Source organism: Chamaea fasciata, unplaced genomic scaffold (assembly GCF_029207755.1).
Source record: "Chamaea fasciata isolate MVZ Bird 193981 ecotype frontalis unplaced genomic scaffold, bChaFas1.0.hap1 SCAF_18, whole genome shotgun sequence".
Taxonomy (NCBI): Eukaryota; Metazoa; Chordata; class Aves; order Passeriformes; family Sylviidae; genus Chamaea; species Chamaea fasciata.
This window is the reverse complement of record NW_027094103.1, coordinates 4080304-4107127: the sequence shown is the minus strand read 5'-3', so window position 1 is coordinate 4107127 and position 26824 is coordinate 4080304. Positions and strand designations below refer to the sequence as shown.

Below are 26824 nucleotides of genomic sequence, written 5' to 3'. Positions count from 1 at the left end.
GCAGGACACACCTTCATTGAGGTGGCCTTGCAAGGTCCCCGATTCACCAAAAGGGGGAAGAGGAAGGAAGGCGTCACCTCCTGCATTTGGGAAAAGTCAAACTATCCAGGGCACACGGTCTGGGCAGCTCCAGTCACCAGTGTGTTCAAGGCTGGATGGGGCTTGGAGCAGCCTGTTCCAGTGGAATGTGTCTGTTCCTTCCAATCCAAAGCATTCTATGATTTTACCATTCTACCATTCAGTTGGAGCCATTTTTTTTTTCCAGGCCTTGCATTCCTCACTGCCATAACCCCCTCTCTTCACTGGATCTGTAATTCCCAAACTCAGCCAGAGAGCCCAAGTTTTTGGTTTAATACAAACATCAGCAGGCATCCCACAGCACTGAACATGAGCCCATGGAAGAAGGCAGATCCCAGCAGGATCAAAGGTTCTCTTGGTGTTTCCTGGATCTCCTGAGCTCACACTCAAGACCTGTCCCAGTGCAGAATCCCTGTGCCGGCTGAGGTTTCTGGCTTTCAGTGACACTGCTCCCTGAGGCTGTGGTGAGGATGGATAGGGAAAAGGAGAAGGACAGCACTCCAGAAGCACTCCTCTCTCCTGGAAAGCTCTCATCAGCTGCACCACAGGGAGCACTAACTACAGAAGGTGCAAATCCATTAAAACAAACAAACAAACAAACAAAAACCCACAGAAACAAGGTAGATGCCTACCCTTCCCCAACACAATCAATCCCAAAGCCAAGATTTCAAGTCAAGTATTGGAGTTGTCCCAGTGGCATTTTCCCTTCCAAGGGCTCACAGGCCATGCAGCTTCACCCCCAGAGGATTAATCTTCCCTCCCTCCTCCAAGGAGGCTGATAAGGAACTGCTCCTTCCAAGCACTGAGGCACAAACACACGTGTGCTTGTCTCTTCAAGGCCAGGCTCACCTACCCGGGAGAAAAAAAAAGCTGGAAGCTGCCTGGAAAGCACAGCTGGTCTGGCACTTGGCCACACATCTCAGAGGTGAGGCAGACAGACAGGGAAATCACTGCCTCTGCTGCCCGATTGCCAGTTCAGCACCGTGCCAAGGGGAGAATCGCCGGGCTGGTCTTTGCGGCCCAAAATGTCTTAGTGCCTGTCCTGTGTCGGGGGACATTGTGGGAAGGAATAGAACAGCCACGGGGAAGTCTAAACAATTTGCTGTCAGTTTGTTGCCCAGGAAAAAAGGGCATCTCCAACAGAGAGCAGTGCCAAGCCCTTCTGCTACAAGAGAAATAATCTACTTCGGAATATTTCGAGCCAACATAACTTGAGTCATGCTCTTCCTTGGAGACAACAGCACAGCAGAAACATATGCAAAGGCCTCAGGGCTCTTTGTCTTACTGTATTCTCACAGCACTCGCTGTGAAGCTCAACAAACAAAGTCACTTCAGCTCCCTATTTAACACAGGAAAGTCATTTTTTTAAAAAAGAATACGGATGTTGCCGCTTCCTGCCAGCGGTAAAAGGCGACCGGTCTCGCCTTGACTCGAGGATGCAGCGAGTTCCTCCAGCCCCAACACAAGCTCACATCATGCCTCCATCACCACAGGGAGCTGAATCCTCGTGAAGGAGGAGCAGATGTCCCTCAGCATGGTAAGTCACATTTTATATATCATTGCCTCTTCTCAGTCGTGCTGCCGAGCTTCTTCCACGGAAGACAGCTTATGGCCAGCACTGTTTAATTAGGGGACCACTGTATCCTCGCTAACATCTGCACTGCACACATGTAAAACCCCCGGTGCACAAGCTGAACACGACGCCAGAAGAGCTGCAGCATGGTAGGAAACGGTTTAGTCCCAGCAGAAAGCCTGGATCCATCCAGCTCTTGCTCTGAGTGAGGCAGAGCCAGTTAATCTTTTGCTCTGGAAACTCCAAAATAATTGCCATTTTTTGCATTCTGCAGCCTCAGTGCTATTAAGACAGATGAAAACTAAGCAAGAAGACAATTACTGTACAAAAAGGGAATGTCACTTCAAAAAGTGAATGTCACGGGAAAAGAGCCATGATGATTCACTTGGATATTCACTTCCTGCACCACCCTCTTGGAGACAGAGACATTTGTAAGGAAGAATTTAAAAAAAAAAAACCTAAATTAAAGACTTCCAGGAAAATAAGGATGAGGATAATTTTACCCATCTACAGCAGCCAAGTTCAGTTGGTTGGAGATCCTCATCTGTGCAGTTCACTGCCTTGTCTCCCCAGGACACCTGCTCTCCTCTGATCTCATCCCTGAGTCACTCTGGCTTTTTTTTTTTTTTTTTCCTCTTGAAATATTATGTGGGAAGTTTTGGCCAGGAACTGTTTGATCCTGGGACAACTTTCACTCCTGAATTCATAGCAGCAAGAGGCAGAGGGGCAGATCCCTCCTTTGTGGGATGTTTGGGATCCATAACTAGGTTAGCAAGACTTCAGCAGCTGAAGATGAACTGACAGATGCAAACCACCCCCTGTGTAAGCCCTGTTCCACAAAGCTGCCTCCTGACAGATGTGGGATTAAATCCTCCTGCATCTGAGAGTCCATGAAATATCACAGGGAGAGCTGGAACCAGGCATTCCTTCAGTATAAAACTGTGGAACACAGGAGCTGCTGCTTGTTAACAGAGCTGCAAAGCCAAATCCAAAGCATTTTTATTCAGTAGAAGTCCCACAAAATGAAAGGAAGCTATAATTAAGAATCTCACTTGTGTCAAGCCAAATTGCTGCCGGTTTCATATCCTTTATTTCTTATCTTAACAAATGAACCACAACACCACAAAAAGGAGAAGCCAAAGCCACAACAGAAGGATCACCTACAACTCACATTATCCATCCTTTCAGCAGCCAATATGCTCCATAATCTCATCAGTCCGATCGTATCACGGCAACAAAGGCTTCACACACACTGAGATAAAATTATACCATAACTGGAATTAAATATCTGAGTCATTGAGGGGCTCCATGGAACAACTAATGAATGGGAAAAACAATTGGAAACAGTTAAGGCTTTGCTGAACCGAATCAAAAAGGAAAAAGAGAAAAGACAACTGCCTAAGGCAGAGAGAGAGGGCAGACGTGAAATATACACACACACGCACATTTCTAATTCATACTTTTTGAGGAAGTAAGGGAAAGAGACAATATCAGAGTCCCCCAGCTATAGCATTTCTTTAACATGTCCTGTTACATGCAGGAATTTCCTCTTTTTGTTCCAAAAAGGGAAACCAGCGTCTCCTGCTTTTAACACATTAAAGATCTGCTTTGGCTTCGGTAACAACACAATGTCAGCAGTTTAAGAGCACGTTCCTCATTTCAATTCTCCAAAGCAGAGCCTTTGGATTTCCCTGATGCAGTTTGGAAAGATGTTTGATTAAGCTGCAATCTGGCCTTTTTAACGAGAGCAGTGTGCTGCCAGGACTGACTGCCAGCTCCAGCCGCCAGCAGCTCTCCAGGGAAGTCATGGAGTTAGCAGTGGGAAGCAGAGAGGAAACTCTTCCCTTTGGGAGAAACCAGGATTAATTTGGGTAGCAAACCCCCAGCATGGCCAAAGCAGCACTAGAATGAAGAAGGCAGTGATAAGGTATGTGCCTTACTGACCCTTTTTCCTCTGAAGAAAGAGGGATGGCAGGAAAACGACATCAATTTAAAAGTTAAATAACAAACTCTCAACATCTTACCATGACAGGCTGAGACCAATTAAAGTTATTTGCTGTGGCACAGCAATGATAAGGAGGTAATTGTGTTTTGTAGTGTTAGAACACGACTCCACCACGCTGATTCCTTTGAAATACAACACTGCCAGATCTCCTCTGCCTTGTCCTTGAGACAGGAAAGAGAAGCTGCCAACTTCAGAGGAAGACGCATGTAAAGGAGCAGGGAAAACCCCAGCCCCAAGTGCTGAGGAACTGTTCTCCATTAGGAAAAAAAGGCTTCTGCACATGTGGTGGAAACCACTGCTGGCAGGAACTGGAGGTTGCATTTAATGGCTGGAGAGGAGGGAAGGAGTTCAACCATTAATGTGACATCTGCTGAACAGCTGGTTTTCCCTCAACTGGTCCTATACTTCAAGCCCTACAGCCCTCACACAGAACCCCATCTTCAGAAAATGGGCAACTTTGACTTCAAAAGTCTTACACACACACCGAAAAAAAATGTCCTTTGAATCCAGATTTTAGAAGAGCTACTGCTGGCTTCACATTGTTTTGCCTGGAAATCTTGGCTGGCTGACCTGCAATCTCCTGCCTGGTGCAAAACACCTTCTGGGGCTGGAAGAAAGTCACTCTCACTGCAATGGACAGACTGCCTCAGCTGCAGCCTTAAAAATCAAAAGTCATCTGCTGATTTTTAAATGCCAACCTTTAGAATCAGCTGTTTAATCTCTATTTACTGTGGGGATGGAAGAATAGGTCATACAATGACTGTGTCATCTGGCTTTTCAGCAAATATAGAATACATTCAGTATTTCTTGAGCTTCCCTGTAGCACTGCTGGAGTGTTGAGCCCTGAACTCCTGACAGGCTGGGCTCATTTAATATGCTTTTTTTACTTCTCAAGTCCTTTAGAGCACCTTTAACTCTGCTGACCACATTTCTCTTCAGGATTTTCCTCCACCCCCAGGTGCTATTCCTTCATCTGATATATATTTATCTACATATCTGTATATCCTTTGTGTTAGCTAGCTCAGGCATGCTGGTACTGTGACTTTTTGCTGGCTCTCCAACAGCTTCAACTCCCATGAACATTTCTGTTTTCTATGCATTTGTGCTGCCTCAAAGTATAGAAAATTATGAATGGTTAAGTCTTCTGCTTTGCAACCCCTAGAGATAAGGTGCTGTATTTGAAAGGAAAGGGCTTTGACTCGGCCACTTCACCCCTCAAATGTCAAAACTTTCCTCAGTGCTCCCACTTCCAGGATTGATCACTCAGTCTTAATTCTAGAGGCATTTCTTCATTTGGTTAATGAAGACCAGGAACACATTTGAGCAGTCTAGTGAAATCCACTTTGCTTTTGGGCCATAAACTTTCCCAAATCTGTGGGGGATAGTGAAAACGCTCTCTCTCTGCAGAACAGCTACAGTTGGAATAAAACACAGGCATTCCCAAGTGGCAATGCAGAAACACACATGTCATGTGGGAAACACGAGTGTAGCTGAGATGGCCAGCCCCACACAATCAGGGGGTTTAACACGGCTGTGCACAGAGACACATCCTAAATTTTCTTCCCCCACACATAAGCGGGAGAGAAAAAGCCTTTTGTTCCGCAGAGACTTCACCAGACCATGATTGTAAAAGCAGCACTGGCTGCTCCAAACCCCCACAATATGATTCAAACCACAGCATCTCCTCTTGCCACGCTCAGGGTCTGTCACCAAGCTCACCTTTGCTGCCTGCCTGTCCCCCAGTGTAGTGGTTTTATGCTTGCTGAGCTTTGTTTGCTAAATTTAGTGTAAAGGTTTAAGTGTTTACCTTCTTATTTTTTTGGGAGACATGATTAGGGGAAGCAAAGCAGGCTTAAATTTAAAGATAAATAGATTTATTAATATGTACAAAAAAGAGGAAAAAAAAAGAAAAGAAAAACCCCCAAATGAAACTTCTAAATACTTCTTTTCCTTTTATAAACTGTTTACTTTCTTATGAACACAACTTGTGATTTTTAGTTAGTTTTACTATTTAAATATAATTTTTCATTATTTTGGGAGAGGAGTCTCTCTAGAGTCTCATGGAGATATTTGCTATGGGAAAAAAAAAAAACAAACAGCCAGGTGGCTCTTAATGTCACAAATTTGCAACTGCTTGGAATTTTTGCAGATTGTGCAGCTTTACTTATTAGTAGCTTCTCTTTTGGTTACTTATGGGCTTTTTAGCGTATTTGGGGTACTGTTTAAGAATGTTTTTCTAGTATAAAACAAGGATTCTTCTCTTCTATATCTAAAATTGTCTCTGTCTTAAAAGAAATGGAAACATAAGACCCAGGTGAGTGAGGCACAGGTGCCCCAGTTCCCTGTGAGCAGATGGCCCAAACCCCAACGCTGCTCCTGCAGCTCCCCAGAAAGAAAGAAAGCAGCCATGTGAAAACCAGCCTTCCTCTCCACATGCAAAAAGCAATTATGTTAAAGACACAGAGAGAGAGAGAGAGAGAGAGCCCTGCGAGGTCCAGATCAAAAGCCAGAGACACGGGAGGCAGGAGAAAAGACCGATCAAATTCGCCGCACTTTTCCCGGCTTAAGGATCAGAAATGGAGCGTTCTGGCTCATAAATTCTACTCCCAGCAAATTCAAGCCTAAATCCCCTGAAGGCAATAAGGAAAAGGCAATCAACAACAACTCTAACCACTTCACAGATGCTCCTGTTTAGTTTATACAGCACTTCTTACAGCACTGAAATGGGTAAAATGGGATTTCAACGCAGGGGGGCTGACGGCAGCAGGCAGGATTCCTCAGTGAAGATACCAAGGGCAAAGGAAGTTCTGAGGAGCATCATATTGGTTATGATGAGTGAACTCAGCGTGCTCAGCCTTTGCTCATTTTAATCTGCCAGTACGCAGGCTTGGCTGAACTGAACATCCTGCATCTACAGTGCCTTAAAAATCCACAGGAACCACAAAATGAGGGGGGAAGCGAACAAACCGATGCGTTCCCTGGGAAGCCATGAAAAAACTAATCACTATTTGTTTCCAACTGTTGTTCCGCTTCCTGAGCCAAATGTTTCCAAGTCAGCTGTGGTGGCTGAGGAGTGACCGGTTCGAGCTGGAAAGTTGACAATTTAAAATTGCAGCTCCAACACTTTCAAACTCCTAAACATCTTTTATAATTCCAGGACCACCTGTTCAAAAAAGCAGAGCCCTCTGATGACACGACACGTGCCCTTAATCCCACATTTTCCAATGAAAGCAATCAGCTCAGGGGGGAAACACCAACGGCTGCCCTGTTCTGCTCTCACCCCAAAAAGGTGGGAGTTGTGCTGGAGAAGAGGCACACAAAGGGCAGGGGCTCCCTCCCTCCCTCACAGCATCAAGATCATCACTCCCATCTTGAGGAAGGGAGTGTGGAGCTTCCAGACTCCTTGCCCCACTCTGCAGTATCCCCCCTGGATTTACAGCAGGATGATCTCCATCCCCAGTGCTCCAGGAGATGACAAAGGAGACAGAACCATTTGACTCCAGGATAATGGAACACTAACCCAAGTCTTCTCTACCTTGTAGAGGCAGTTACCAGCTCAGATTTGAACAGCATGGGGCATTCAAGACAAAAATCACTGGGATTTTTTCTTTTTCCTTCGCTGCGTGAAAGAGTCAACAGTGCAGAGATTCTGTTTGACAGAGCATCCTACTGTGAGACACACAACGTGTGCATTGTGCAAACCAACCTCCTGCAGAGCTCAGAAAACAAGGGAGGCTTGGAAAAAATACCCACAAATGACTGTAGCCCTCAACACCTCCTGGTACTTTACTGTGCTTGGGGTTCTTCCCCTACAGGCTCCACGATCTCAGAGCCACGGTGAGAATGGCTCTACACAAATGCTCCCGAGTTTTGGACAACACAGGGCTCTTTCTCGTGAAAGAAAGGCACCAGCTCTACCCAAGTATTTAAGCACAGCCCTGCCTTAAAACCTGAATCCTCAGGACAAGCAAGATTCCAGGGGGATGGTTCAGAGCAGAAAGATATTTTTCACTACTTCTAACATCATAGCAAAAGATTCCCCGACATCTTCTAAAAAGCAGCAGAGCTCGTCACCCAGGGAAACGAATTGTACTGAAGGAGAAAACAATAATCTCCTTATGTTTTGGGTGTTCGTTTCCCTTTCCAAGATTTTCACTCCTCACTCATCTCAGAGGCAGTTTTGCTTCGCTTTGCTTGCTTAAAACATTCATTTTAAGTCATCTAGGCCAGGAAAGGATTAGAGGAGCCCTGGCAGAAGTTGCAGAATGCAAGGCTGTTAGGTCAGAGAAATGAGACTTTCAGAGGCATAACCAACAATCCACCACAAAACCACCACTCGTGCTTCGGAAAAAAAAAATTTCCTCTCTCTATAAATTTTAAGCAGGTGCATATTAAGAAAAATGAATCATGCACAGCAATGCAAAACAGCACCTCCCCACAACAAAGGAGTGAAGCCTCCCTGTCCACTCCCACACCAGGTGTCATCAGCACTTTCCAGGTGAGATTGTGACCCACAGTGGCTTTACCTGACTCATCCTAGGTGCAAGGAGGAGCTGCTCCAGCAGCAGAACCAGCCTGCTTCCCAAAATGAGATCCCAGCCCTGTGCTCTGGCCATGGTTCACCTCTAAAGGCAGCGGCAGAAGCGCTGCTGCTGGAACTAATTAAAGGCAAATTGGTAGAACTAGGGGCCATGACGTGAGAAAATATCCTGCATAGCATCCAAGAAAGCCACCAGATAATCCAAAAGGCTGTTTAAGAGCCTGGCTGTCAGAAATCTTAGGATCTGCCAGGTCCAATGCAAGCAGTTGCTTGTTCCCTCATCCCCTTCATTCCTTCACCTTAATTAGCTACAGCATTTCATACCCAGTGCCTCAGTCCAAACAGCCACCTCTGAAACCCTTGCTTCCACACAAGGATCAAAACCTGGAGATCCTGAAGGATTTATTAAATCCACCAGGTGGCTGACATTTGAAATGCCTCTTTTCCTCCAAAGGTAGCAAGGCCAGAATGCCACCACAGCAGTTCAAGAAGCCCAGGTCCCAAGAGTTTGTGTGCCTGCAGCATTTTCCCAAAGGTCAGGGGTTTGTTCTCTGCTTCCTCGGCCCTTTAGGAATTGTTCTACACCTGGAAATGTCACCCATGGCAGATGGTGGAATAGGATGAGTTCTGAGGCCCCTCCAACCCAAACCATTCCGGGATTCTCTGAGATGATTCCATGACCAGATGGCCTGAAGCTGTGGACTACATGGACAGACTTAACTCTCTCAAACACATCAAAATCCAGGTAATTCCCATGCCTCAAAAAGAACATTAACTGCCCCAAATCCCAGGTGTTTACCTGGGGCTTAGTAAACTTTTTTTTTGTTTTTAAGAAAAGACAAGTTTGTTGTCTACAACATGCTGTAATTAGACTGTGTGTTCAGAACCACCACTGGAGTCTCCAGCAGCCAGTTACACAAGGAACAGCTTTGCCGAAAGCCCCTCCCCACATTCCAGCAGGGAACTGTCCCAGTGCAAGGGCAGAGGGCCCCTTCCAGCCCTGTGGGAAGCCCAGCACACCCCACACATTCCTCTACAGGCACAACCAACAGCCCCTGGCCTTTCCTCACCCACATTCCTCACCAAGCACGCCTGGCGCAGCCCCTCCAACCTCACCAACACAGAAATCTCCTTTTCTTCACACACCTTGGGCCACCGGCTCATTCCCAGCAGTGGCAGGCATATATTCACCTTCCCAAATAATTCACCTTCCTAAAAGGCCAGGCTGGCTCTGGTTTTCCTAACAACTCACTTCTCAGGCAGCAGAAAGTGAGATTGCAAAGGCACCTCACTCAAAGTTGTACCTTCCCATTTTCCAACAATCCTTCTAGAAAACATCGCTCTTGGCTGTTGCAGTTGCTCCCCCACCTCCCCAATAATTAGTTTTTTACCTCAATAGCAGATGCAGTTGCTTTCTTGTAAAAACCCAGAGTTGAAAGATGACTTCTTTCCCCCCTGCCATCACCCATTGTGTGGGGAATCAGACAATATCCCATTGTTCCGCGTACAACACTCCGAGCTGTACTTTCTGCTCTGAACACACTGAAACTCTACTTGAGGCTTCAGCAATTTCCATGCAGGAGGCAAAGGAGAATCTTGTATCTGATCTAATACAGGATAAATCAATGTGCACTCATTTATTGTTTATAGCTCCCATCAGCTCAAGGAGAGACACTGTCCTAGAGTTTCAAGGCTATCCACGCTGCCTTTGTAGATGGAAAACAGACACTGCACTTAGGAGGTATTTTGAGAGCTCTGTTCAAATATTTCCCAGGAGTTCAGGAGGGATGGGAAATCACTAAACCCTGGCAGGTTCTCATCACCCTCAGGACAGGATTTTGGGAAAGGCCACAGCCAGGTTCTCATCTCCCTCCTTGCCTTCTATAGAAATTCAGTTTCCTATTAGTCATTGCCCTCAGGCAGGGGCTGGGGAGCTTAACTGGAGTTTGAATGGAGATGCTCAGATAAGATGGGCTAGGGAAGGGCAGCATCACATTCATGACTCTGGATCCAGGTGATGCAAGAGCTTCTCCCTGTCTCCTTCAGCTGCTGGAGCTGCAAAGAAAAATCACCCAGCCCCTACACGGGGCAGCCAGAAAACCATCAGCACCACATGGACCACATTTTTCTGGATGTGGTGTGAATTCCTGACAACTTTGCAGGATTCTGACCCTTTGTGGTGGCTGCAGATGAGAGCTCCCTGGAAGCCCTGTATCCCAGCACAAGCCAAGCAAGGCAGAGTTTAATATTCCTCCCCATGCAAGCATTTTCTCTCATTAAACGCTTAAGAGGTGGAGGATTTGGGAGATTAATTTTTGCAGCTGGACATTTTCTTTAAGAATGCAATTTTCCAGACAATTTTCTCCTTTAGCTTTCTTTTATTCTAACCCCAAGACACCCACTTACCCAGGAGAGGACTCTCCTGCAAGGTTTGGAAAGGAATTCGCTCCTGCACTTCAGTCCTTTCTTTTTCCATCTGCTGCAGGCTAGCTTTCAGAAAACTCTGTTTCTACTTATCTCAACCCAGAAACTTGTCTCCAGTTCCAGGCAATCAACACCAAGAATCCACAACTACAAATTCATTTATCCAAAGACCTGACTGGAACAAAGCCAGACCATGTATAGGGTTCATGGTTTTTTTTAATTTAAAAGCACAAGAAGTTCCTTTAAAAACACGAGAGCTGATACACTGACCCACAGAGGCACACAGCACTCAGTGACACGGTTGTGACAGGCTGGAGAACGGACTAAAATGTAGAGTTTGTGCACACAGGAACACAAAGCAAGAGTCAGATTTAATTATTAGCAACCTCCAACATGTGATTGAACAAGGGGCAGCTACAGCCACTCTGTCTTTCCCCAGGTGTCACCTGGAAGAGGACGGTGGGTCCTTCACTGCAAACAGTCCCAGCCTGTTCTGGAGACACACCTCACTGACAGTTTTGTGTTTAACCTGTCATTGAATCCCTCGGAGTTGATAATGGCCAGGCGCAGTAATGAGGGAGCTTGCTCCTCCAAATTCTGGCGGAACATTCAATTAGGCCAAGGGAAGATAAAGCCAGAAGGAAAGAGCCTCCTGACCTTCCCTGTCCCCATGTCCTCATCATCACCCTGGCAGGCTCTCTCTCCCCTGACAAGAACTTCTCACACACTTTTTCCCTGGAAAAGAAAAGCTTCTGCCTGAAAACGTGACACCACCCAGCTCTGTTAATGCCCTTTCAGTCCTCAGCAGCCAAGGGGAGGCAGAGCAGAGGGGACACATTTGATTCCTCACAGCCTCCCCGAGACACAACTTTGCTGCATTTCACAGCAGATTTTCTGTGCAGGCAAAGAGCAAAAGCTGGACTACACGTGCTGCTCTTTAAACAAGCTTACTTTTGCCAGTGCTGGTGTCAGTGTGCTCACTCCCTGATTTAAGCTTCCCACTTCCCAGAGATAAACGTGCCTTTCAAGCTGTTGATGCCAGCCTTCCCCTCCTAATCCTTCATCCCACCCTGACTTCAGAAGGCTCTGTATCATTCCCTATCGCTTCCATAGCATAAGCTTTGTATTTCTACAGCAAATCCAACTTTAACAGTGATTAAAACACACAAATAAGAGACATTTCATTCGAAGGATCCCAGGAAATGAGTTCTCAAAAACCACACAGCGATCCTGTAAGAAGCACAAAATTGGTCCCTAAAGAACTTCCCTGTATTTCAATGTGGAGAATTTTATTTATTAATACATTCATTCTCATGCCTGTGCTTTAACACAGTCATGCTGGCTTCAAGCAATTGTTAAGCCTCACACAACTTCTTCTTTGAAGGGATGGGAGGCGGGGGAAAGAAAGAGGGAAGAGTGATTAAAATTAGTCACAAGGAATCCTATAAATACACCCGTGGATGGAGGAAGAAATCTCTCTTCTATTTAACTTAAAAATAGAGGGCTAAACTTTAAAAGACAAACAGATGGGATGAAGCAAGGATAAAAGAGAGCTTAGAGAAAGTCAACTGGGCAATTTAGTCAGGGATCTGTATTGCGGGGTGGCAGAGGAGGAGGAGGAGGAGGAGGAGGAAGGAAGAATCTTGATTATCCAAAATTAATTCCTGAGTTGCAAAGTCAAGAACAAGAAAATTAAGGGAACCCATCTTACTGCAAGAGGCATCAAATCTCAGAGGCAGTAGGGCACAGAGGTATAATGTGGAAAAAAAGGGATGCCTGGCCAGGAAATTATGCATTTGTTCCAAATGTTCAGCCTGTGGCAGCAAGGACTGGAACGGAATCACAAAACCTGTGTGTGCACCTGCAACTGGAAGTGATGGGGATGTGCTGGACAAAACTGCACAGATACATCCAGTGAGGTGTAACACCCACCAGAAACTCTCTGAACACGCTCAGACACATCTGCTGGCCACATCCAACCTGCTGCAGGGTGAGGGCTTTAATGAAGACACACGGAGGAGAAAAACAAATCATCTGAGAGATGGTGGTCATTGTTTTCCCTCTCCCAGTGCTCACAGGCTGGCTATGCCCCACCAAACAGCTGGGGCCAACATGAATATATTGTCTAAAAGTACTCCAGGTCCTTTCATAAGAACACAATAAAGACGTGGAAGGGATTTATCAACACTTCCCTTCCTGGCAAAAAAAAATCTGAATGTAAACTAGGAACAGACAAAACAAGCCTCACAAAGCGCAGATGTTTGTGGTGCTAGGAAAACGCCACATGAGGTAACTGCAGTGGGACAGTGCCAAGGGACAACATGAAGAAAAAGGGCTTAAGGTTACGTATTGCTCCGGGGAAACCACAAAATCGTGTGTTGGAAACAGCACTGGCAGGACCTGTCCGGCCCCGCTGTCACACGGGGCTGTGAGCAACAAGCAGCACAAGCAGCAACTTCCTGACCTGCTTTTCTCGGGCAGCCCCAGGGCTGTGACAGCCCCGGGAGTGTCACCGGGAAGAGCAGGCACCCCAAGGAGACAAACCCGGGGCAGGCAATGACACAGGGCTCTTACTTTCGTTCGGCAGCTCCTCCCGGTCCAGCTCGTCCAGAGGGGCTGAGGCGCTGCTCCCGCTGTCGTCCAGGGTGAGGATCAGGGGAACATCATCGTCCATGCTCACCGCCATCCCGTCCCTTCTGCGGCTCCCGCCCACGGAGCTTTAAACGACGCTTTTTGTTTGTTTTTGTTTTGTTGTGTTTTGTTTGCAGTTCCAGGTGGGAAACGCTGGTGTCAGAAGCTCTCCCCGGCCAGTCCTCCGCCGGGGCTGTCTGCTGGGCACAGGGACACAGCACTGCGCGCACCCATCTCCGGACACCACAACAGCACCGAGCCGCTCGCTTGCCGAGAGCAGCGCAGGACACCGGGCTCGGTGGATTTGTGCAGTAGCTCCGCTCACCACGCCAGGCCGGGGCTGCCTATCCCGGCCGGCGCACGGCTCGCAGCACAGCGGGGACGCAGCACGAACCGATCCTCGGCGAGCTCCTGACCCCGCGGCACCGGGAGCAGCGGCCCGGGGCCGGCATGGCGCTAAGTGTCCCGGTCACACATGGCTCTGTCCCCCGCCGTGCCCGAGCGCCCGCACCGCAGCCAGGGAAGCGAACGCGGGAGCGCCGGAGGCCGCCTGGAGTCCGCACACATGAAGTTCCCGGAGGGTTGTTGGTTTGTTTTTTTTTTTAACTCCGCGATGCCACAAGGTCACGGGTTTCTCTAAAAGGTGATGGAAAAGGAAAATGAAGCAGGCCCAGGACAGCGCCAGGGGGACAGTTCACAGCCGCTGTCCCTGTGCGGGGAGAGGGACACCGGCACGGCGCTGTCACCGCGCTGGGGAGGCCCGGCCCGGCGTCCTCCCCGCGCCCTCCTCCCAGCCCTGGGTGAACCTTCTCCTCAGCAGCCCCCCGTGCCCGCAGGACTCCCCGGACGCTCCGGACCCTCCGGACCCTCCAAACCCTCCCGGGACCGCCCGGCCCGTCCCGGGACCCCCCGCGCCCCCCGGCCCGTCCCGGCCCCTCCGAACCGGCGCCCGCAGCGACGCGGCTCCTTCGCGCCCCGCCCCTCGCCTCCCATTGGCTGCTACAACGCTGGTAACGCCTCAGGGGGCGGGGCATCCCCACTCCCGCCAATCCGCGCGCCGCGCCTGCCTCCACCCCTGCCAGAGGCTCGGCGTTATTCCCGCCTCCCCATTGGATAGAAGCGCTGTCCCTCAAGGCAGACGGGGGCGCTGATTGGTCCGAGTTGGCGGAGGTGGGCTCTGGGGGGAGAGAAGTGCGAGCTACCATTGGCTGCGCCGAGACCCCGCCCCCGGGTCAGGGAGGAGAGGCGCGGTCACCGGGCAACGGCGGAACGCGGGCGGGAGCGGCACGGGGACCCTGAGGGGATCCTGAGGGGACCGGCCCGGGACCCCGGGCCGGGACACCCGCTTTTCCCCGCTCCGCATGGAGACAACGTCCCTGTTCGCAGGGCCCGCCTGCTGTAGGAATGAGTCGGGCCCAGCCCTGCCTCGAGCGCAGTAGGTGCTGTGAGGGGCACCCAGGCTCTCAAAGGGTCCTGCAGGAGACGAAGCCTGTAAAGGTCCGGCCAAGTTATCACCTGGCTCCTGCCAGCTCCGCTGGTTTGTGGAGTGTCCCCGCTCCACCCCAACGCTCTGCTGATCTCAGTGGAAAGCAGCCCTGCAGCAACACAACTTTAAACCCCAAGTAAGCAAAAAGTCAAGGAGGCGGGGTGGAGTTAAAGGTGGAGAGAGATTTATCAGTGCTGAGCAGGCAGAAGAATGAGAGCAGCAGCAGGGAGGATCCCCAGCTTGGTTGAGGCCTCTGTATCAACAACTCTGGCCTGAGCTGAGCACCAGTGACACCGGACAGGCTGGATCTGGAGGTAGGAAACAACTGAACATTTCCCCCATCTCATTTTACTCAGATTTAATGTGGGTTTTTTTTCCACGTGAGCACCAGTTCCAGCAGTAACAGAGCAGGTTTTGCTCTCATGCTGGGCTGCACAGCTCTGGCAGAACAAGAGGACAGGGCAACAGTAAAGCACCAGTGTGAGAGAGAATCATGGAACAAAATGCAAACAACCCATTTATACTTAACCAACATTGTCACTGTGTGTAAATAGCGAGGAAGTGCCAGTTCTGACCTCCTGGAAGCCCTTAGCGACAACCTGGACCAGTGTGTGACAGGAAAGTGTGGCTGATGAGATGGGCTCTAGTTTCCTCCTCTGATTCCTTGAGCACAGCAGTGCGGGTAAAGTGGCCAATCTTGGCCACACAGACCACTGTCAACTAGATTTTCAGATTAAATCTCTCCTTAAGAGGCTTCCTCTTCCAAGGACTCCAGCTCTCCAAGATTGTGCTGATTCAGTTCTCTGCTGCTTCGATTCCAGGGCAGTTCCCTCAGTTTGCTGACAACTCACCTGGCTGGATCTGACTCACCCAGCTGCTGCTGGGGAACAGCGCTCCTGTTCCTATGTCAATCCTCAACCCTCTTGTCTCCATCTAGTGTCCAAATCACATCTGGATTCTCTCCCAGCCCAGGGAGACCTGCAGCCTCCACAGCTTGTACATCACTGTGCCCACATCCCAAACACAGCTGGTCAGGCTCAGATTGATAGCAGCACTCCCAACCCCTGCTCTGAGAAGGCCACAATTGCTTCCTGTCCCTCCGATTTTACCACAGGTGGAGAAGAGCTGCTGGATTGCCTCAGTGGAAAGCACAGGGAGAGATCCAAGAGCTTGGAGCTGATCACAAGGATCCTCACTCACCTTCTCATGTTTTAGTAACGTCAGGTTATTCTTGCGTCCAATCAGGCCAAGAAATGAGCTGAAATTCCGCTCAGCACAGGCTCCTGGCTGGCTCCAGCTCCACGTGCTGGAGTGGGTCAAGGCCAGATCCTGTTGCTGCTTAAGGTGCAATAAAATCATTCCTGGGGGCAGAATGATGCTCTTAACCTTGGCTTGGTGTGTCCTTGGGTGAATTTGAGTGTTTCCCTCAGCATGGGAGTCACCAAAGTCCCAGCAACCTCAGCAGCTCCTCACTGCAGCCTCCCTCGCCAGGGGGAGTGACCTCAAACCCCAAGTCACCCACCCCATGTCCTTCATCCACCTCCACACGAACAGAACTGCTCTTTCCCACCTCAGCAAAGGAAGTGGAGGAGTTTTGGAGGTGCCCAGATCACTCAGCAGCATCCCACAGATCCCAGATTTGTCTCGGAGCACTTATTTGGTGACACCGTGCCACTGCTGTCAGCACTGGCCACACAATTATGGATCTACTCAGCACTACGAGCTGCCAAAATTCCCACTCAGATCCTTCTCTGTCACAAACCCCATCCGTCCCATTGCCAGCAGGATACAGGGCAATGCTTTCCTCACCTCTGTGCTCCTCCTCCCTTGTCCTGCTTTGTCAGAGGAGTCCATAAGGCGTTGGTGACACAAAGCAAGGACAGCAGGGAGACACCAAGGCACATCCTGTGCATGCAGGCAGAGGGAGTGGAGCTCATATCCTGGAGAAGGGAACCTTTTGGGGGGGCCTCAGAGCAGCCTCTCAATACCTGCAAAGAGGAGGCGGCCGTGAGGGTTGGGCCAAGGTTTGTGCTCAGGTGCAGAATGACAGAGCAGTCACAAAATCAAGCTAGAAAGGCTCTGAGTGGATAAAGGGAGAACTTTCACCCCAAGGACAGTGGAGCAGTGAGAAGGAGGCCAGAGGGGCTGTGCAGCCTCTGTTCCTAGGGGTTTCCACCACCTGACTGGACCTGCCTTGGGCAGGGATAGGGATATCCTGCATTCCCACAGGCACGAGCACAGGTGGGATGGAGCAGGACTCCTCTCACCACACATGGTCAGCAAAGGTCCCTGTCAGGGCCCTCAGACCTCAACTGCTCCCGTTGGACTCACCTGGGACCCCACCCCAGCAGCACCCCCTGCTCTGGGAGCTCCATGGAGCTATACTGTCCATGTACCTGTGCCTGGATGGGCCCTGGACTGCACTGTGGGCACTCCAGTCTCCTGCTGCTCCAACCTCCCAGCTGGATTTCCCGGACAGCAGGAACCTCCTCTGACAACCACTGGACATCATGGGAAGCAGCTATTCCCACCAAGGCTATCCCTGCTCTGGTGCCATGGAGTTGTGCCCTGAACAAGAGGTCACTGCTCCCAGCACTGTGGTCACCTCTGGCTCCTGGCTTGTCTTCCAGCATGGAACAGACCCATCCTTCGTTTCCAGCCAGGGAAAAGCCCAGGATCCTCATGGGCTTGGTCACAGGGAGGCTTCAGGTAGACTAAGGCTGTGTGTACATCCAGAGGGATGCTTGGCATCACTTCCAGGGGGGTCTGGATTTGCAGCCGCCTGCTGCCTTGGCATTCTTGAGCACAGGAGATCCGGACACGCTGTTGGACCGACGCCTCACCAGAGGGCCCTGGGGGGCAGCAGGGGGTGTTGGAAGGCTCTGGTTCTTCCACCTTTCTGTGCCGAGGTTGGAGGACAGGTGAATCCTGTCCGGGGGGGTGCTCAGCCGGCTGACAGACTGCGAACGTCCTCTGCCAGGAGCACCCCAGCCTTCGGAGCAAGCATCGCTCCTGGGATGCCTCCAGACACACAGCTTCTCCTTGTGGGCGGGCTCAGATGTGGCCGGAGGCGCGGAGGCCGGTGGGTGGACGGCTCGCAGGGGAGTCCCCCTGCAGTGTGGGGAAAGGCCAGGCTGGTTTTGGGGGGCAGGCGGGGGGCTCCAGAGCAGCGAATGGAGCTTGGCTACATCTTCTTTCCTCATTCGCGGAGCTGCCCAGGCAGGACCCTGGGGCTTGGCACCAAACAGGGACTCGTCACAGAAGGACGGAGCGTGGCTTCGGGACCTTGGAGGGCGACAAGCGGAGAAACAGGTGTTGGTTACAGCGGGGGAAATCAGAGGGAGAGCGACCGAGAGCCGGCGGGGCAGCCGAGCCCGGGCCGGCGGAGTCGAGGCGCTCCGTAGGGCACCCGGGGACACCGACGCGGAGCGAGCCCCGAAATCCGGGACAGCGAAGATCCGAGGGAGCGCCCCGAGCCGCCGCTCACCTGCACTGACTCCCGGGCCGGGAGCCGCCGGCTGCGGGAGCCGCCGGGGCCGCCCAGGGCGGCGGGAAGGCGGGCGGCGGCGGGCGGGCCCCCGCGGGGCGGCCGAACAGCGACTCATCCACGAAGGACGGCCGCACCCGGCGGCGGCCCCGCGGGCCCCGCGGAGGGCGAGCGGCGGCGGCAGCGGATCCCCCATCTGGGGCCGGACCCGCAGCCCGCATGGCCGGGCCCCGGGGCGGGCACGGGGCGAGCCCGGCCCCTTCCGCCCCCGCCCCCGCCACGTGGTTCCGCCGCCGGTACCGACATGGCGCCGCAGAGCGCCCGCCGCCGGCCCCGCGGAGCGCCGGTACGGGGGACGGGACGGGACGGGACGGGACGGGACGGGACGGGACGGGACGGGACGGGACGGGACGGGACGGGACGGGACGGGACGGGACGGGACGGGACGGAAGTGGGGCGGGCCCGTGCGAGGCGTGTCCCTGCACCCCGTGCCGCCGCGCCCGGGACTGGGACTCCGGTCTCCATGTGCCGGTGTCCACACTGCCGGTATCCTTAGTGCCAGTGTCCCCACCCAGCGCCCGTATTCCTGGTACGCGTGTCCCCACTACCTGTGTGCCAGTGTCCCCAATACCAATGTCTCAGGACCAGCGTCCCAATGCTGATGTTCTGAGTACCAGTGTCCCCAGTACCCGTGTCCCAGTGCCGATGTTCTGAGTACCACTGTCCCAGGGCCAATGTCCCCAGTACCCACAGTCACCAGCACTGGTGCCCCGCCTGCCCTGCCAGCAGTGCAGAGCTGCAGTGACCCTGACACCCATCACCATAGCCATGTCCCCCACTGTCCCCAGGTCCCTGTGACCCCACTGCCCGCCTTCCCTACTGCTGCCGAGGAGGATGATGGCGCCGATGCTGAGCTGGACACTCAGGCCATGGTGCGGGCCCAGAACCAGAAGAAGAAGAAATCCGGGGGCTTCCAGTCCATGGGTGCGTGTGAGGCAGGGGACAACTGTCCCTGGGACAGGGACTGTCCTCTCCTGCCCATGCCCCTTCACTTATCCCCGTTCCCCTAGGCCTCAGCTACCCTGTGTTCAAGGGCATCATGAAGAAGGGCTACAAGGTGCCCACACCCATCCAGAGGAAGGTGAGCATGGGGAGCGGTGGGTCCCTGCCCCAGGGGGTGGCAGTGGGACAGTGCCAGTGACAGTGACGGTGGTGTCCCACAGACCATCCCCGCCATCCTGCGTGGGCGGGATGTGGTGGCCATGGCGCGGACGGGCAGCGGGAAGACGGCCTGTTTCCTCATCCCCATGTTTGAGCGGCTCAAGGCGCCCAGCCAGGCCGGGGCACGCGCCCTCATCCTCTCACCCACCCGGGAGCTGGCCCTGCAGACCCTCAAGTTCACCAAGGAGGTACAGGGGACATGGGGAACAGTGGGAACAATGGGGCAATGGGCTTGGTTCTACATCCCACCAATATGTTTCTTCCTCACCTTGCAGCTGGGCAAGTTCACTGGCTTGAAGACAGCCCTGATCCTGGGAGGAGACAAGTAAGCTGTCCCCATGTCCCCTCCAATCCCTGCTTCCCTGAGCCTCCCCAAAACCTGGCTAGGGGCTGAGCTGCCCAGTGCCACCCCGGTCTCTCCCCTCTCTCACAGGATGGAGGACCAGTTTGCTGCCCTGCATGAGAACCCCGACATGTGAGTGGGGCACAGGGAAAGGACCCAGTGGGGAAATGGCCACCAGGCATCTAGGGACATCACTGGTGTTTAGAGCCAGCGTGCCTGATGGACAGTCCTGGTGTTCCCTTGGAGCAACTTCCTGTGGGACAACAGGGTCTCTGTTGTGTACTTTTGGGTTGGATTTGGGACCCACTGCCAGGATGGTGTGGGGACACGGTCTTCCCCTCAGCCTGGTCCTGTCACCGCCTCTGTCCCCACAGAATCATAGCCACCCCTGGGCGCCTGGTGCACGTGGCAGTGGAGATGAAGCTGAAGCTGCACACCGTGGAGTACGTGGTGTTCGATGAGGCCGACAGGTCAGTGGGGCACAGGGGCGTCCCCAGGGCTGGCAGTGTCCCCACATGGGTGAGAGGCCCAGAGAGCGGCAGGGTGGGACCTGCCATGTCCCATATCCCCTCCCCTGCAGGCTCTTTGAGATGGGCTTTGCTGAGCAGCTGCAGGAGATCATCGCCCGGCTCCCAGACTGCCACCAGACCGTGCTGTTCTCTGCCACGCTGCCCAAGCTGCTCGTCGAGTTTGCCCGGGCTGGTGAGGACCCGGGGCCAAGTGGCACGGGGTACAGGGACATGGCACTGTCCTGCAGTCAGGCCGAGCCTGGCATTGGGAAAGCCAAGTTGGATTAATGCTGGGCCAAGTGTCCCCAGCAGCACATCCCATGTGTGACCCATGTCCTGTGTGTCACCACAGGCCTCACTGAGCCGATGCTGATCCGCCTGGATGTGGAGTCCAAACTGAGTGAGCAGCTCAAGGTGAGATGAGCTGGGGGAGTTCAAGACGGGCTTTGTGCCCCCTACCCCCTGCAAGCCGCCTGCTCCCGAGGAGGGGACAAGGGTGGCGGTGGTGGCACAGAGCTGAGCACTGCCCTCGTGCTGCAGCTGGTGTTCTTCCACGTGCGTGGGGACGACAAACCGGCCGTGCTGCTCCACCTGCTCCGCAGCGTGGTGAAGCCCCAGGACCAGACAGTCGTCTTCGTGGCCACCAAGCACCACACAGAGTATCTGAGGGAGGTAAGTGGCATTTGGGGGTTCCTGTGTGAGGTCTGCAGCTGTGGCGGGTCCCTGCTGGGATCTCTCCCTCTGTTCACTGGGTTGAAGGAGAAGTCCCAGAATATGGGATTGTGGAGGTGCTGCATCCATTCACCCCTCAGGGAGAGGAGGGAGCACGGTGGGATTTGGAGGTCCAGGTGGCCAGTTTGGAGTCTCTGGCCCCGTCTCTCTGCTGAGGGAACATCCATCCAATTTCTTTCCCCCCCTTCCCAGCTGCTGACGGCGCAGGGCATCCACTGCACCCACATCTACAGCTCTCTGGACCAGACTGCCCGCAAGATCAACATTGCCAAGTTCTCCCAGGGCAAGTGCCCAGTGCTGCTGGTCACCGACGTGGCTGCCCGGGGGCTGGACATCCCCATGCTGGACAATGTCATCAACTTCAGCTTCCCCGCCAAGGGCAAGCTGTTCCTGCATCGTGTTGGTGGGTGCCCATGCCCTCACTGTGTTGTGATATTGAGGGACACACTGGGGACAAAGCAGTGTCCCTGATGTCCCAGCTGGACTGTGAGGGCTCTTGGGGGCAGGACTGGTACCTTGCCTGTAGGGCTTCCCCTTGCCCCTTCCCCAGCCCCTTGCCAGCCATGCCCCCGTGGTAAATATCATGTGTGTAGGCTGCCAGGGACACCAGGGAGTCCCTGGGCTGGCTGGGGCCAGGCTTGGCTGGCTGGGTATGGTTTCCCATTCTCCTCTTGCCCTTGGCAGGCCGTGTGGCCCGAGCTGGCCGGAGTGGCACTGCCTACTCTCTGGTGGCTCCTGACGAGATGCCCTACGTGTTCGACCTCCACCTCTTCCTGGGGCGCCCGCTCGTCCTCGCCGGAGCCCAGGAGATGCCTGCTGGTGAGGGGTGGCTGTGTGGCCACTGGGGTGTTATCCTTGGCCACTGCTGGAGTTTGTGGTCTTGTGGTGGTCCCTCACACAGTGGGGCAATGGGGAAAATGGGGTGTGGAGGGCTGTTATACACCCTGTGTGTGGGGGATTGAACAGTGCTGAGCTCCCTGGAGCTGTCAGCTGTGCTCTGATAAATCCAGGGTGGGTGCTGGGGAGGTGACGGTGTTCCCTGGGCTGCAGATGCTGGTGGGGTCCTGGGCCGTGTCCCCCAGAGCCTGGTGGACGACGAGGAGTGCCTGCTGCTGACGGACCACGAGGGCTCTCTGGAGCTGAGCAGCCTCCGCCGCATCGCAGACAACGCCCAGAAGCAGTACCTGCGCTCCCGGCCCGGCCCCTCGCCAGAGTCCATCAAAAGGGCCAAGGACCTGGATGTGTCCCAGCTGGGCATGCACCCCCTCTTCAGTGAGTGCTGAAGGGATGCTGAGGGAGGGGACCCTGTTTTCCTCCCCAGGAAATTGATCTGTGCTCCTCTCCCTGCCTGCCTTCCCCAGGAGCTCGCTTCGAAGACACCGAGCTGCAGAGGCTGAAGTTGGTGGATAGCATCAAAACCTACAAGTCCAAGGCAGTGAGTTGAGTCTCGGGATGGGATTGGGATTGGGATGGGATGCCCATGTGGCTCACTGGGAATCGTGCTCCTGCCCTGGGGACAGACCATCTTTGAGATCAACGCCACATCCCGGACACCGGCCAGTACTGTGATGCGATCGAAGCGGCGCCACGACCATGCCCTGATCGAGAAGTTCCAGCGTGGGCAGCAGGAGAAGCGGGCAGCAGCACTTAAAGGGCAGGGGCTGTGCCCGGCCCCTCCCGAGCCCCAGGATGGGGAAGGAGAGCAGGAAGACCTCCAGGTAATGGGGTCATGGATGCAGGAACTGCTGCAGAGCTGCCTTGGCCCACTGCTGGCAGCACCAGGGCCCCCAGATTATGCTGAGGCTTGGGGGCTGATGCAGAGACCTGGGGGGATGTTGGGGGGACATGGCTCCCAAACCCCTCCACTGTCCCCATCCAGGACGTGTTCACCAATGTGGGGGGCCAGAAGCGAAAACGGAGCCAAGAAGGAGAAGATGGTCCCAGGAAAAAGCCACAGCAGCCGGCACAGCAGGATGAGGACTTCTACATCCCATACCGGCCCAAGGACTTTGAGAGTGAGCGGGGGTAAGTCTGAGGGGGCTCCTGCTGCTGCCCCATCCCAGCCCCTGTGGGGCTGTTCTCATCACCCCCCTCTGCAGGCTGAGCGTGGGCGGCGAGGGCAGCGCCTTCGAGCAGCAGGCGGCCGGGGCCGTGCTGGATCTCATGGGCGACGAGAACCACAACCTCAACAAGAGCAAGCAGCTGCTCAAGTGGTGAGTGGGTTTGCCCATGGGCTGGGGGGAGAATCGGGGCTGGGGGTGGCACTGCTCGGTCCCACCACCCTTCTGCCTCTCGCAGGGACCGCAAGAAGAAGCGGTTTGTGGGGCAGACGGGCCAGGAGGACAAGAAGAAGGTGCGGACAGAGAGCGGGCGCTACATCAGCAGCTCCTACAAGAACAACCTGTATCCTGCCATGGGCACTGCTGCCTCCCTGGGCTGGGGACTGTGGGTGCAGGGCTCGGCCCAAGTGTCAGGGCTCCATCCCCTGCCAGGGCAGCGGCCAGGGCAGGGAGCACAGTCAGAGCAACTTCAGCACGGGGTCAAGTGAGGAGTCACCACATGTTTCCTTAATCCACTCGTCCCAGCTATGAGAAGTGGAAGCAGAAGTACAAGGTTGACGAGCGGGATGAGGATGAGGAAGGGCCACGCAGCAGGGAGCAGTTCAGAGGGAAGCACAGGCGTGGGCAGGGTGAGTACCTGAAGCAAGCAGCAGAGCCCTGCCTTGCTCCCCTTAGGCTGTCTCTGCCCCCTGCCCTGACACAGCCGTGTCCCCGCGCAGGGCCCACGCAGCCCCCGGCGCAGGGCAGGGTGCGCTCGGAGCTGAAGAACAAGCAGCAGATCCTGAAGCAGCGCAAGAAGGCGGCCAAGCAGCGCTTCCTGCAGAGCGGGGGCCTGAAGCGCCTCAAGGCCCGCAACCGGCAGCGGGTGCAGGAGCTGCGGCAAATGGCCTTCGGGCGCCGGACAGGCGCTGCCAAGAAGGGCAAGCTGAGGAAGAGGATGTAGGGGACATGTCCCCCATGCCTGGCCTGGGGGTTGGGGAAGGGGACAGTAAATATTGGCTGGTTTTGAATCCCAGCTCCTCTCTGTCCTTGCTCCAAGCATCATGCCCGGGGTGATTCTTTCCCTAGAGACACAAGTACAAGCAGGTGCTGCGGCTGCACTGCTGGATGTATTTTGATGTGAAAGACTGTCAGAGATGCCAACAGCAGCTCCCTTCTCCTCCTCCCCCTGCCTGGGGTGCTCCGTGCAGAAGGGAACCTCGGGAGTGCCCTGGCCCTGCCTGGGTGTGGTGCCACCGCCATCCATGTTGCCTCTTGACATGGGCTTTCCAGACTTGCAGGGAATTATGTCCATCCCCAGGGGTCCTGTGGCTCCTGCCGGCCCTGGCAGCCTTTCCCCAGCCCCAGGAGCAGGCAGGTGTCCCCGGGGGCTATTCCTGGCCCTGAAGCAGCCTGGCACTCCTGTGGTGCTGTGGGGGTGCACCAGTGGCACAGATGTCAGCCAGGCCCCGCATGCAGACCAGCACCTGTGGAGATGAAAGCCTGATGCCACAGCCATCTGGGGATGTAAATGTCCCCGTGAGTCCCCAGCCCCACTGCCCCGGGGAGAGGGTTATGCTGACCATGTCCAACTGGGCCTTTGTGTCCTCCTGGGCTCTGTCCGTGGGGATCCTGAGCTGTGCAGTGGTTTGCTGGAAGAGGTTCAGCACAGCCAGCTTGATCTGCCCCAGCAGCAGGGTCTTCTGGATGGCTGTGCTCTGGATGTGGTTCCAGCAGGACTCCTGGGGGACAGAGTGAGCCCCTGGCCAGTGCCCTGTGTCCCTCTGTACCCCCCAGAGCCGGCCAGGGGGACCCAGGAGTCCTGGCTCTGTATCCTCCCCATGCAGAGCTGCTGCTTTTGTGGCATGTGGGGATCCTCAGCTCAGCCCAGAGGGTGGAGCCCAACTTGGCACCTCGACCACATTGGGCATCTCCCCTGTGCAGCATCGCTGGGGTCTGTGCTGCTGCCCCTCTGCCTGGGGGGGTCCTTACCCACTGGAGCACATCTTGGTGGGCAGCCTCCAGGCGTGCGTGGAGCCGGGCCAGTTCGTTCCTGGTGCCCAGGAGCTGGGTGCCGGCGTCCTGACGGTACCGCTGGAGCTGTGCCCTGCCCTGGGCCAGCAGCTCCTGCCCGGCTTCTGCCTCCCGTGCCAGGGCTGCCCGCACCTCCGCCAGCACCCCGAAATGCTCCAGCATGGCCGGCACGTCCTGGAACTGGGCAGTGGGAGGCGGCTGAGAGGCCGCAGGGCTGGAGGGATGACCCCTCCCAGGGGCTTGGGGACACGCAGGGTGGCACCGCAGGACCCCAGGCTCACCTGCCCCATCCTGGCCAGCACGTCCCGCAGGTAGTCCCCGAAGGGCCGGAGGCTCCGCAGGCGGCGGGCCAGGCGCTCCCTGTGCCGCAGCAGCTGCTCCAGCTCCCGCTGCAGCCGGGCGGCCTCCTCCCGCTCCGCCGCCGCCCTCGCCCGCTCCTCGTCCGCCCGGCGCAGCGCCCGCTCCCGCCTGGCCGCCACCGCCTGCGCCGAGGGCACGGGGTCAGCGGGCACCCTCCGGCCGCCCCGGCCCCGGCCCCCGGCCCGGCACCTTGAGGAAGGACTCAAATCTGAGCACGGCGTCACGGTGCTGCTCTTGCCTCCGGGCCAGCTGCTGCCGGCGCTGCGCCAGGCGCTCCATCCGCTGCTGAAACTCCTGTGGGATTGCAGGGTGCCGTGGATAGCTGGGGACACGCCTGCCAGCCGCCCTGTTCCCACGGCACTCCTGCAGCGCCCGGGGAGGGGACGCTCGGGGGGCTGGGGCCGCCCTCACCTGCCGCTTGTTCTGCAGCTCCCGCTCCACCTCTGCCACCTCCCGCCTCTTCAGGAGCACACGAGTGGATGGCGGGAGCGTGGCGGGCACCGTCCTGCCACGGGCTGCGCGCAGCTCGGCTGGGCTGCGGAGGAAAAGCCTGGGCAGAGCATCCCACGGGCCACCGCTGCCCCCGGGGCTCAGCGCGGGGAGCCTGGCCCGCTCCCCCGCGCGTGCAGGGATTGTCAGGAGCCACACCGGGTTAGCCCTGCCGGCATTCATGTTCCTGCCCATCCTCCCCCACTCGGAGACCCCCAGCACCAGTGCTGTTCCCAGGGAAGGAAGGACAAGTCACACCATAATCTCAGCTTTTTTGTTAGAACTCGGGGAACCCCCTTGCCTCCCCTCCCAGCCCATGGCTGCAGTGTCCTCTCCTCCCTGGGAGCCTCAGTTGGGGACACTGCGCCCACCCAGTGACACCCATCCCGGCAGTGTCACCCGGAGATGGGAACACAAACCGAGATCACGGGGCACACCTGACATGCTGGCCTGGCTGCCAACCCTTTGTCACTTGCCAGGGGAGGGCAGAGGGGTGTCACTCACAGCAGCCGCAGCTTGTCCCGGAAAGTCGCTCGCAGCCGCTCCTCCAGCTCCGAGTCCATCTCGGCCGGTGCCTCCTCCTCGCCCAGGGGCCTGCGGAGGAGCTGGGACCGGCACAGCCGAGGTGGTGACATCACAACAGAGTTGCCAGGGGCAGCCAGAGGCTCCCGCAGCTCACTGGGATTTTCCTGGCTTGGCTCCGAGCGCCGCTGCCAGGGCGCGGTGCTGGGCAGAGGGAATGCACCAGGACTGCTTGCAGGGAGGGTCCCACTCAGCCCTCAAACCATCCCCTCCTTCCCCCCACACTCCGTTCCCTCCAGCCCTCAGACCCTGCTCCAGCCCCTCAGAACTCCCCGTTCAGGCTCCATGGCC

General features: G+C 55.0%; 4 protein-coding genes across 5 annotated transcripts in view; 1 reads left to right on the top strand and 3 right to left on the bottom strand.

The window, feature by feature from the left end:
* The window catches only part of TPCN1 (two pore segment channel 1), a 42825-nt gene extending 28590 nt beyond the window's left edge, over positions 1-14235 (bottom strand). Inside the window, exons 1-2 of one of the 2 annotated variants that reach the window (XM_066199707.1) lie at positions 14195-14235; positions 13195-13887 (exon numbers count right to left, since the gene is read on the bottom strand). In XM_066199707.1, the coding sequence (XP_066055804.1) occupies positions 13195-13306 (112 nt within the window). In that variant the 5' untranslated portion in view covers positions 13307-13887; positions 14195-14235. Of the gene's footprint in view, positions 1-9587; positions 9658-13194; positions 13888-14194 lie in introns of those variants that run through there. The other variant, XM_066199710.1, reaches the window with a different exon arrangement.
* A 372-nt stretch (positions 14236-14607) lies between these two features.
* RITA1 (RBPJ interacting and tubulin associated 1) lies at positions 14608-18530 on the bottom strand. Its single transcript, XM_066199720.1, is given in 4 exon segments — positions 14608-16725; positions 17134-18022; positions 18225-18478; positions 18480-18530. Coding segments are annotated over 3 exon segments (840 nt in total). The 3' UTR covers positions 14608-16725; positions 17134-17487.
* On the top strand, positions 18509-24127 carry DDX54 (DEAD-box helicase 54). Its single transcript, XM_066199706.1, has 20 exons — positions 18509-18570; positions 19073-19208; positions 19295-19365; positions 19448-19633; positions 19721-19770; positions 19879-19920; positions 20163-20258; positions 20369-20490; positions 20650-20711; positions 20838-20969; positions 21222-21432; positions 21714-21848; positions 22080-22301; positions 22391-22464; positions 22550-22747; positions 22909-23054; positions 23129-23242; positions 23328-23432; positions 23615-23718; positions 23809-24127. The coding sequence occupies exons 1-20, from the start codon at positions 18529-18531 to the stop codon at positions 24030-24032; spliced, it is 2472 nt and encodes an 823-aa protein (XP_066055803.1). The 5' UTR covers positions 18509-18528; the 3' UTR covers positions 24033-24127.
* On the bottom strand, positions 24117-26630 carry CFAP73 (cilia and flagella associated protein 73). The gene is made up of 7 exons (XM_066199727.1): positions 26456-26630; positions 25874-25997; positions 25652-25756; positions 25384-25584; positions 25061-25282; positions 24652-24810; positions 24117-24555 (listed from the first exon to the last, which is right to left on the bottom strand). Exons 1-7 carry the CDS (start codon positions 26584-26586, stop codon positions 24460-24462), a joined length of 1038 nt encoding a protein of 345 aa, XP_066055824.1. The 5' UTR covers positions 26587-26630; the 3' UTR covers positions 24117-24459.
* Between the last annotated feature and the right edge of the window lie 194 nt (positions 26631-26824).